This window comes from Colias philodice, chromosome 1 (genome assembly GCF_061535455.1).
Source record: "Colias philodice isolate Cphi_HAF_F1 chromosome 1, ilColPhil1 Martin Lab GWU primary, whole genome shotgun sequence".
NCBI lineage: Eukaryota > Metazoa > Arthropoda > Insecta > Lepidoptera > Pieridae > Colias > Colias philodice.
Window position 1 is genome coordinate 14,718,285 of NC_143086.1, and position 12,436 is coordinate 14,730,720.

General features: G+C 36.5%; 1 protein-coding gene across 4 annotated transcripts in view; it reads right to left on the minus strand.

The window, feature by feature from the left end:
* Positions 1-12,436, minus strand: part of LOC149491488 (alpha-1,3-mannosyl-glycoprotein 4-beta-N-acetylglucosaminyltransferase A-like) — a 103,438-nt gene that overhangs the window by 19,989 nt on the left and 71,013 nt on the right. For 3 of the 4 annotated variants that reach the window (XM_089697766.1, XM_089697759.1, XM_089697772.1), the window contains 3 exons: positions 6,274-6,386; positions 5,651-5,750; positions 4,238-4,449 (listed from right to left, as the gene is read on the minus strand). In XM_089697766.1, the coding sequence (XP_089553892.1) occupies positions 4,238-4,449; positions 5,651-5,750; positions 6,274-6,386 (425 nt within the window). The remainder of the gene's footprint in view (positions 1-4,237; positions 4,450-5,650; positions 5,751-6,273; positions 6,387-12,436) is intronic. The other variant, XM_089697776.1, reaches the window with a different exon arrangement.

The window sequence follows — 12,436 nt, forward strand, 5'->3', positions numbered from 1 at the left end:
AGATTTCTGTAGTGCGCGGGAAGAAAGATCTTTTAAAGCGCACAGTTGTAGATTGCCAACAGTCAAGGTGGTGAGGGTGGTATTGTTGACGATGTCGTGCTGTACGGTGATGGAACTCGGCGGCGGGTAATGTTCCAAACAACTCTTCAGAGCACTCCCCATAGTAAATGCGATAGAGAACGCATAAGGAAGCGACATCTCTTCGCAGCGCCAAAGTATCAAGCCGATCGGTGAGACTTGGCTCGTTAACAAGTCGTACAGCTCTCCTTTGAATACGGTCAAATGGAAGGAGGTATTGTTGGGGTGCCCCGGCCCAGATGTGGGAGCAGTATTCCATGTGCGGCCTGACTTGCGCCTTATATAACTTGAGGCGATGGTGCGACGTGAAATACTGCCCCGCTCTACAGAGCACACCAAGTTTTTGTGAAGCCAACTTGGCTTTTCCTTCCAAGTGACAAGAAAACTGTACGTTACTCGAGATTTCGAGACCAAGGATTCCGATACTGGCTGCGGCTGAGAGAGGAGTACCCTGAAAAGTAGGAGCTATGACGAAGGGGAGCTTTTTAGCGGTAAAGGCGCATACCTGTGTCTTTTTGGGGTTAAATTGGACTAGGTTTAGTCGGCCCCATTCTGAAACCTCTTGTAAAGAAGTTTCAATCTCAGACACGAGGTTGTTCCGGCACTCGATGATGCGCTCCTGAGAAATATTGCTGCGGCCGGTATATACTGCATCACCAGTACTGTCATCTGCATAGCAATGAATGCTGCCGTTGAGCAGCATATCATTGATATGCAGAAGGAACAGAGTGGGAGACAAGACACAGCCTTGTGGGACACCAGCATTCACAAGCTTAGGATCAGAGCAGGAACCGTCGACTACGACACTCATGCTACGCTCTGTGAGGAAACTGGCGACCCACTGGCAAAGTTTCTCAGGAAGCCCATAGGAAGGAAGCTTCGCAAGAAGCGCTTTGTGCCATACCCGGTCAAAGGCTTTCGCTATGTCCAAGCTGACTGCTAAGCCTTCACCCTTGCTCTCGATCGCCGTTGCCCATCGATGAGTTAAATATACAAGAAGATCACCAGCTGAGCGACCGCGACGGAAACCGTACTGTCGGTCACTGATCAGCTGGTGCTCCTCCAGATAATTCAACAGCTGGCGATTGATAACGGTTTCCATTATCTTGGAGAGCAAGGAAGTGATGGCTATGGGTCGATAGTTGGACGGATCCGAGCGATCGCCCTTTTTCGGGATGGGATGCACTAATGCTTTCTTCCATGAATTCGGGAAAACGCATGTGGAGTAGGAGTGCCGGAAAAGGCGCACGAGGACCGGTGCCAACTCTGGTGCACACATCTTCAGCACAATTGGAGGAATACCGTCGGGGCCACTCGACTTGTGGACATCTAGAGCGAACAGTGCCTTACGCACAGCACTCTGGGTAAATCGGATGTCCGGCATAGAGCCCTCAAGCCGTGGGATGATAGGTGGTGAGTTCCCCATGTCATCTAAAGTCGAGTTTGCGGCGAAGAGGGAGCTAAGGAGATCAGCTTTCTCTTTTGCCGTGTGGGCCAACTGGTCATTCTCCATGCGCAGAGATGGTAGGGACGGCTGACAGAAGTTCCCTTGCACAGCTTTGGCGAGTGCCCAAAAAGCTCGTGTTCCCGAAGGAAGTCGGGCAAGTTTCTCACCAAGCTTAGCAATATGCTCTGACTTTGCTTTCGCTATTGCTCTTTTGAGAGACCTAGAGGCTGAGTTTAGTTCTCTCTTGAGTGTACAGGCGTTTGGATCACTAGACACGAGCGCATTGGCCCAGGCCTGGTAACAGTCTTGTTTTCGGCGCGACGCCGTTTTACAAGAGCTACCAAACCAAGGCTGGGACTTGCCACCGACGGGCACAACAGAGTTTGGAATAAAAAGCTCCATCCCCTGAAGTATCACATCAGCAACAGAGTCTGCACACGTGCTAGGATCATCTGCCGAGAAGCAAACACGGCCCCAGGGATAGGATGAAAAGAATGTACGCATCCCATCCCAGTCTGCTGACTTGTAGTGCCAAACGCGACGGCGGCCATTACACTGAGGTCGTGGATATCGCAGGATTGGCACCACACTCCGTATTAGGCAGTGGTCAGATGAACCTAAAGGAGCATCAACATTGACCTGATAGCCATCCGGATGAGAAGTCAGCAGAAGGTCCAACAGTGAAGGCGTATGATCCTCTACATCTGGAATTCGCGTGGGCGATGCTACCAGTTGAGTAAGACCATATGCAAGAGCAAAGTCGTGGACAGACTTACCCGCATGATCAGTGGTACGAGACTGGAGCCATTCAACATGATGAGCGTTGAAATCACCAAGGACCACAATTTCAGCGGAAGGAATCTGTAGGAGCATGGTATCAGCAGCGGATTGTATATGTTCAAAGAGTCGGTCGGTTTCATCATTACCGCTGTGGGATCTGTAGAGGCACGCATAGACGCGGGGGTGGTCATCGCAATCTACGCGTAACCAAAGGATGGATAGATCCCTACCTTCAAGATAACCGAGGCGCCGAAAGCAGATATCGTTCCGGATGAATGCGCAAACACCAGCGCGGGGTATAAAATTGTGCTCCAGGTTGTATCCTGGGTAATTGAGATATGATGTATTAGAAGGGGAAGATATCTGCGTTTCGGTTAAAAAGAGCATGGCCGGTTTCGCCGTCTCAAGATGGTGATGGACGGCGTTGATGTTAGAGTGTAAACCCCTTACATTACAGAAATTCACGCAGTGCGTGTAAAGGGGTGCAGCGGTCTTTTTTCTCTTGTTGCCCCGGGTATGAGTAACGAGCGGGATTTTGCCCTCCCCAGAATACGCAGGGCAGCCTGAACGTGAGTGCTCAGGGAGGGATTCTCCAGCACTAAAAGTGTTGGTACCCTCCTGGGGTAGTAATATTTGTAATTCCGCTGCCATATTAGAAAAGGGGATGGGGGGAAGTGGGCTTCCGGTATGTCTCACTCACCAATGCGAAACGCTAGACGCTTTACGCCGGTTTTCCGTGAGATAGTGGTATCGCGCCGGACGGACTACAGCCCATTCGTGCTACATACAAAAGAGGACTATTATATGTAGCTGTAGTCCTACCACTCTAGAAAATTTTTCGCCAGAGCCTCGTCCGTTGATCGGCAGGGTGCACCACGAGCAGGTGAGGTTGGCTTTGGCCGTTAGATGGTATACGGCCATTGCACCCCAAATTATATTCCTATTCAATAGTTTTGCAGGAATACAAAGAAATTCTATGCTAGGGAAGTTAATGAGACATTTACAATCATCTTCCCCGAGCTATTCAGAACTTCTATGCTCGAATATTATTCGATATCCTCATAATTACACTTCCACGTAATATAGAAAATTTCATAAATTGCACCTTGTTTTGAAGTTTAAATTTAATTTACCAAATGTATTTAAGTTTTTGGAAACACATCATTTCGTGTAATTTTAGAAGCTTGACATGTGTTCGGGTTTACACCATTGGTAAAGTCTAGTTTAAATTTAATTAATTTTGGAGCAGACAAAGGGTGTGGTTTGAGAAAAATAATTAATATCATTTATTATCATTTCAAAGTCCGAAATATCAAATGTGGCGAACTTCATAAAGCCGAATATTTTTATTTTTTCATCTTATCTTAACTGTTTTTGCTTCTTTCTTGGGAATTTCAATCTACCTCAGAGCTGTCTTCTTCATTTACTTATCAAAGGCGGTTTAATAGTTATATAAAATACACATAAAAATTAGCTCGCTTTAAAGAAAACTTAACGAGTTATTTTTAGACAAAACCAAAGGTATCAAAGGAGATTACTGGTCGGAACCTAACCTTAGGGCACCTAAGAAAGGATTATACGTCTAAAGGAGGGAACGCAAAGCTAAAATAAGAAGATTATTAGTATAAAGTTTAGGTTTAAGATTACATGGTAAAGGAATAACGAACTAACTGACACCCGTTACGTCCGTGTTAAATTGGATTTTTTTGTAGAAATTCTAATGCCATAAAGAAACGGTCAAAGAAAATACTTATTCTTTCAAAAGTCCCGTTAAAGTGTGTTTCAGTTTACACAGAAATATAACTATGTACCTCCATAAATTTAAAATTTAAAATTTGTTCTAAATAATAATTGACGACAGTAATCCTACAGGCTACTTGACGTATATAAGATAGCCATTGCAAAATCGAAAACCAAAACAGTAGTACCAACCTTCAGAGTGTCCATGATATAGGCCTCCTTATCACGCCGCACAGTTGGTATGCCGATCACGAAGCGCGCTAATGGCCGATCTCCCGCCCGCATATGGAACGCGGGCTTCAAGCTGTTAGGGTCCTTCATCAGATGCGGTAGAAGTTGGAACACGAAAGCGGTTTTCATGAGCGCCAACTCCCGCGTGTTGACACCCCTAGCCGCCAAGGAGTCTGCGGGCAAGAGAGCGAGTGAGTTCCTGAACCGTATAGAAAGTTCAAGAACGTTCTAGAAGCGTTGTGTTAATGTGAGCGCGCGTTTGTCGCGTTCTTGAACGACCGATTGCGTTTTTGGTGATAAGCTTTTTATATAGGCAGTGATATTATCATACAGTTTTGTTATAAGTGATTTATTAATAAACCGAAACCTTTTTATCACAATACAAACATATCAATTTTATTGTTTATATACATTTTTACAAAAATCTTTATACAGTTTTAATTCGCTGTGCACGAAGTTTTTGATGAAACGTAGAGCGTGACATTCGCTAGTAAATCCAAGGTAGTGCAATGCAGGTGTACCCACGGTATTAAATTAGTATGTACATATTTATATTGTAAGACCGAGAGCGTCTCATACAACGAACATTATGTACTTATCACTTTCGGTCTCACAACGCAAATACAGTAGGTACCACTCCGATAGAAAGTTCTTACAAAGTTATAAGCTTCTATAGCGTCTAGAAATAATGTTAGTTATTATCTTCAAACTTGCATAAAACAGGAATTGAGTAGTTCAAATTACATTTATCACCAAGAGCTTTTTGTTACATGTTTTTATGTAAATTCGAAGATACATAAATCTGTCATCACATACCGTTGTTTGTGAATGTTTACACCACCCCCATGGTTACTTATAAATAATGAATTACATAAATATATTAAAAATATACATTCGACACAACACATTCGCTTCATAGAAATCGCTGTGCTTTTTCAAGTTAATTATTTTAGTAATAAATAAATAGGTATATTTGCTGTATGTAATTATATTTGTAAGCAGTCAAAGCGTTTATATAATATTGTGCACAGTCCGTAAATGTGTTATGCGAAGCATTAGGCTATATTAAATACTATTAACATGTCTACTTATCTGTTAGTACGACCGTAATCTTAGCTGCAACTGTATGGAAGCTAGCTAGTATAGTTACCTAATGTAACCTACAACTTGTATGTTACATATTCGAATTCATTTCTACATGTTTAAAATAGCTCTTAATTAAACGTTAATGCATTGTCACAACGCCGCTAAGAGTCTATAACACCCAAAAAAAAGGAAAAAAAAAGAAATGTAATTCTATTAAAATCTAGCGTAGGTTATTGAAGCTGATGTGGTTACATGATATTTCTGGGCGGATATTGCCTTTACTCATACCGGTCAAGTTCTTTAGACGGGCAGTCACTTCCGGGGCCAAAGTGGCACTTTTCGGGTCATTCAAAGCTGTTTGAGAATTATTGGACGTGACGGCCTTGTGCTGAAAACATAAAACATGTTAGAACGTCGTTGCGTCTCGTGTGTGTAAGAAAAACAGATAAAAAATCAAAATAATATAAATTAGAAGACTACTTTTTACAATTGAAAGTATAAAATTATTAAAACAATCATAATAAAGAAAGATAAGAAAATAATAAAGTGTTTCCTTTTGTGTATCAAGGCGAGTGAGCTTTATCGAAACTTTTTTGTAATAATGTTATCAAAATATTATACTTGTATTTTCAATTACGAAACCAATTATAGTTATGGAAGATTGTAATTAAAATCGATACCAGTTAAATATTGCCCGACCAAAATTGTAATTAATTTCAAAATTACTATTTAATAATTCATTGTTTGTTTACTGATATTCAAATAGATATCAAATTATTACAAACACGCAAATATCTAGTTCATACTAACGAAATAGCAAAACGGTAGTAGCCCCAAAACCTCAAAGACATCGCAAAGCTCAAACGTCTCGGACCTTCCCGAAAGTTCCATTTACTAAATTCTGTATTCACCTGGAGCGTCATAATATCCTCCTGTCGGGCCCTATACAAAGATTCCAAGAATTTAAGGTGCGCCTGCATTTCCGCTATTTGAGATTCCATCTGATATTCACGAGGAAGCCGGGCTGCAATCAAGTTATTATTTAGTCTACATGTAACATGTACACAAGGGGATAGCCTTCGTAGAACCGTAGTAGAAGATATATAAGCACTGTAAGGAAGTGTTAGTCAAAAGGAAGAAGATAGTGTTGTCACACCATAGGTTGGATATAGATATTTATATATAAAATAATACATGGCATACAGGGTTCAATATAATATGTAGATTGTTACATAGAATTAACATTTTTAATCAATATAATACTAAGTTTTCTATATAAAATAGCTTATATAATATAATATTTTTTTCGTAGTAATAATAAGTTCGGTTACAATAAGCCGAAAAAATTTTTAAATACACATAGTTTTTTATTAGAACTATGTCATTATTCACTTAATAAATAATTTTGAATTCACAGAAACACTTCAATTTATTTAATGTGATACGTCATGCAAGTTTTTATACGGTTATGCATTTGTAAATAGTGGGTTAAGTACTGGGTCACCTAGATAAAGAATATGAAGGAAGAATCTGTTCGACGGGTCTGTAATAAACCTCATAATAATTAGTTCTGAAAAACATCAGAAAGGCTCTATAAAATCTCTCTGATAAAGTGAACCAGGTTGCAACTAAACGATCGAATTGAATTTTGATGAAAATAAATAACTCCGAAAAGGCGTTCATTTGAAGAGTGCTTTATTAAATCGTTTATGCAATCTTCATTTCCAAATGATTCGTAGTAACTCTGTTAGTGAATTTCCTTGTAAAATATGACTGTTTCATTTGATTATTCGCTTTTGCAATATAAATTATGCTATGTTAGAGGAATTCGTATCAAATAGTATAGGGTCGAATACAAGAACTAACTTTGTAATGATAATGTTAAGTTGCAATGCGATCGTAGTTTAAATATCACAGAGTTTAAGATTCAAATTTATTTTAATATAAAATTTTCTCTAACCCTCAAAGTATGTATATATATTAAAGAATGTATAATAGATATTATAAATATTGATAGATGATATTTTATTTATATAATTACACTCAAATATATTATAGATAACCCTGATCACAAACAGCACATTGCAAATAGCACACGTTGATTTGATTACGCGTGCAAGAATTGTTGCAATAGATATGGATGCTTTGAGCAGTTACATTTCAAAGCATTCTCTTGTGAAAGCATCAAGGTGCTGTTCAAAAACATGCCTTGGGCATGGAGGGTGCAATTGCATTAGCCGAATCGGAACTTTGCTCCTGACTTTACTAGCAAATTGATCTCTGCCGATGGACGTGAAAGCAATTAAAAAACGCTTTAAATTGAGCTGTTTTTCGGGCTATCGGTTAATTGAAATAGTGAGCTGTTGCAAACAGGGTGAAAAGTGTTGATTAATGAGGTGCGGTAGGTATGTATGATTTAATATAATGGTTTTAAAATTCGCAATGCTTGTTGTTTTTGATGTTCTATGTTTTAATTAATCTTAATGAGTTGCTATGTACGACAAATCAATACTATATACTATAGGTGGTATATTAAGTATTAGTATCATATAGTATTTTGAAAGTGGTTCCTATATTATTGATTGATGACAAAATTTCACGAAGAACGTTTAAAAAGGAAAAGGTATTTCATTTCAGTAATTTACAGAAGTATTATTTAAGATTCGTTAAAACAAGGGATCATCAAAAACGCAAAGCTACCTTTCCAATATTTTCTGTTCCATCCACATATAGTTTGGTAGCGTTACTATATTACAAAATAAAGAAAAACACACCGTCTGTATGACAGATGTCATACTAATGAATGACTCTTTGAAAACTGGACAGAAAAGTACTCAAAAACTCCGATTTTCAGTATATTGACAAGTTTGAAAACCCCATGGAATGTTTCTTTTTTGCTCCATTGTTAGCGAAATTATCAAAATTAGAGTTCTTGAATTAAATTATGATTCTTTATAACTTTAATTTTGTCTCAAAGCCGCTTCCAGTTTAGGGTATTCTTTAGAATTGTAATAAATTATTTCAGACTGTTAACATTTAATTAGTAAGGTTATTTTACTTTAGTTAACAGATTCCCTGCTCATTAGTTAAATACTAATAAGAAGTAAATTAATTAACGTTCTTTAGGATAGAAGTTTCCTTCGTTATAATTGAAGTTACGAGTTTATTAAAGGATTTTGAAAATTAACCGACCTTGTTTAATTATGCTTATTTCGTGGCATGAGTTGAGGGTAATATTGTCAATAAAGAACTGTCTTTGACTAAACCAGACTATTATTTTTAACTACAAAGATTATGTTCACACAGATAATTATTAATTCGAACGGTAAATGCATATAAAAAAAACATACAATGTACAAAGAATCATACCCACAATAACACATTATTAAAATGGATCCTTATGCCCGTTTTTAAACGGTATAGGTACCTAATTTTAATTATTTCATATAAAAACAACTTTATTTATTTTATTTATTATACTTCATTGCACAAATATGAATGAACAAAGCAGAAAAAAAAGAACAAAATCACAAAAAGGCATCATTTGTACATAAGGCGGCCTTATTGCTGAACAGCAATCTCTACCAGGCAACCTGGTAGGAAAGTTTATACTTAACCAGGCAACTTTATACTTGGCGTTCGGCCATAGCCGCCTTTTCAGATAAGCAGTGGATAAGACACTGCAGTGTTGACAGTATCAGCCGCTAAAATTGATACCTTGGCTTTATTAGGCAATAATTTGAATTTTCGCACTTAATAAATTGTTAAGATAGGAAGTAGAATTTTTATTTTATCTTTTGGAATTAGATTGCGATGTGTTTGTTTTAATATTTAGATAAAATAATTTAGTAGATAATTTGTTTAGGTTGGAAGTGTGTACTTGTGGAATCCTAGATTGGACATCATTGTTTTATATTATGAGACTTCAAGTTTTATTTTAAACAGGCCTTAAGTAAAATAACTTTTTCACTTTAATCGGCATTATTATCGATTTATAATCTATTTAATATTTTTAAAATCGTATACTACATAAAACTATACAAAACGTTGTTGTACGTTGAATATAATAAATACGTTGTATATTTAAATATGACTTATTTGTTGTAGTTGAAACATAATCTTCATTACAATCATTAGTTTTATTACCCTTAATGTAAACTTATTATCTTAGGATTATTTGTTTACTTACTTACTTACTGTGCATTATAGAAAATGGGAAACAGAAAATTATAGCTTGTCAAATGAATAAAATATCAGGGCTGTACAAATATTTTAATGCTTTTCATATATTCAAATTAAAATACATATATTTTTATAATTATATTAAGATTAAGTATACACATATTAGTAAATATTTAATAGACATATATTTTAATGACATAAATATATTACATGTGAGGGCATTCATGATATTTCTTAAAATGTATGACAACAATGATAGAGTTTTTTACATTATTTTTTTTACATAAATAACACACTTTCATACACATTAACTCATTGGTGGTTGTGTTTTTATTTAAATAATCATTGAAACATGAACGGAAAAGCAATGGCAAAGTTATGAATATGTTTATAATTTAAAGCAACGAAATGAATATGGCACAAAATAATTATCATGCAATGTGAAAAAGCCATTCAATGCAATGTTGATAAACCAGCGCAAAGAAAACCTTAACTACAAAATGAAAATTGATAAGCCTTATTTTTTAACTTCAAGCTTTTTATTATCTTTTAGAATATTTAATTTTACAGTATTGACAGCCCTACGCATAGGACAACTGCAGCGGTAAGCAAATTCACGCAATTGAATCAATACGATGCAATATCGTTTTGTTATATATTTGACCACAAAATCCGTGTAACCATGCGATAAAATAACACACAATAAGCACACAATGGCTTTGTCAGATAGAACGCGAATTAAGGCTTTGACAAATAGAATGCATTTTTAGTGCGCGTCAATACGCTAATCTGACGCCGCGGTGTATTGTAATACGCGCTATTGGCTTTGTCAGATAGAATGCGTATTTAGCACGCGTAAGTTTGGATTATCAGTGACGCTTTACGAGTGTGCCGCCTCATAGTTGTCAAATTACCGTCAGCGCGGGCTATCCGCTCGGTTTTGAAAACAATGAAACGATCCAAAGAGACGCATAGCTGCCCGCGAAGGCGTCACTGTTAAATCAACCTTAGAGCGCCTCGCTTTCTTTGACGATATGTCATCGTAGTACAACACAATTCATAGTGCAGCATCTTTAGCGCTCTGAAGCACGCTAAGAATGCGTTCTATGTGACAGAGATTAACTCACAATGGACGCCACACAATTCAACATGCTTTTTGAATTCATGTAACGCATATAAGTAAAGCTTAAACATCGTGCATGTGTGCAGCTTTAGAGTTTAAAATTGCTCAATGCTTACCAAATTTCCTAGGTAAGGCTTGCCTGCGCACGCGAGGGCTCGCTATAAAAAAATATGATGATGAATAAATGATTGTGATGTGACAGGTGATGAGAGCATATTTTACAATGTACACTAAGGTTAATGATGAATCTTTACTCGACGGTTAAATACGAAAAAAACGGTAATGAAAAACATATTCCTTAAATTGTGAACTGTTTTGTTTGGATATAAAAAATACAGCGTTATAGGCAATATATACGTAATAATAGGCAATTACATATTAGAAACGTTGTAGTTCATTTTAAAATAACCATACCGAATTACACACAAAGAAATATAATGGCCTTCGCCTTTAAATTTACATTTTAATCGCAGAACAGAAACATTTTTCAAATTATGTTAAAACATTCAGTTACCTAATGAAAACTTATTTCCATTTTGTACAAAAAGTGTGGTCACAATCGACGCACTACTAAACGTCACACACGTACATACATAGTGACGTAAACACAAGTTAGGGTGTCTTTAATTTGATCCTATAAACAAAGTTTCCCATGAATTATATCTACTATATGAAAATACAGTAGTCGTTATACTTATTCAATAATGATAGTGCAAGGATGATGTAATGAACTTTATAACGCATGAAGGAAATGATGGATGATTAATGAAAAATCTACTATTACATAGTATTAATTCTCTCATATAACGCTCATAGCGGCCATGTTTGGGCTAACTAACTGCACTCACGAAAAAAAAATACTATTATTGGTAAAATAGAAACAAGATTTTTGTAGAAAACTGAAAAAGTTGCATTTTTATTTACATCGTTTTCCCCGATAGGACCTTCATATAGAAACTTTTTTGTCAGGTATTGAAGACACTTCGTCTCAGTTGATGCCCACTTTACTTATAACCAATAAACTAAGTCTGTTTTAATACGAGATTACGAAATAGTCATCTCACAGACACAGATGGCACAATCTCTCTTCTCGATTGAATATTGTATTGGTTTAGATAGAGATTATGTATGATGAGGAAAGCGGAAGCGATTATTTAAGCGAGGTTGCAACGCTAGCTTTTCATAATAATTAAAAATACTTTGTTTTTGAATTCCCATATATTGCTAAGTTCAAAATATAATGACTGGTAACGAAATATAAAAAATCATGACATCGAATAAGGTATAACGTGTCGAATATGTTGCTAATTTTTACACGCTTTATATTAGCTTCACCTGTATGTTTGTTTGTAACCGACTTCTTTGGGCGCGATTTTGACACACTTTAAACGGCCAGATTTCGTTCAAACTTTGTAGATTTATTGAGGACCGATGACAATACAATAATTTGATAAAATTTTCTATTTTTAGTTCGGTTTTCTATGAAAAGCGTGTTTTTTAGTTTTTTTAAACTATTATTATTACCATACGTTAATGGTTTTGTCGCTATGTAAATGGGTGATGTATGAAAGAAATTATTTGTAATTTGTTTAAAATCTATCAATCAAATTAATAATCTCTGTATAATTAATTTAATATTTATTGTTATATGTAGTTAAAACGTCTCTTATTCACATCCTTAAGAACTAATCAAACTCATAGTGAAATAGTTTGAAATCAATGTCATATAAGTCAAATGCGATTCAATTTTGCATGCATTCAATACACAT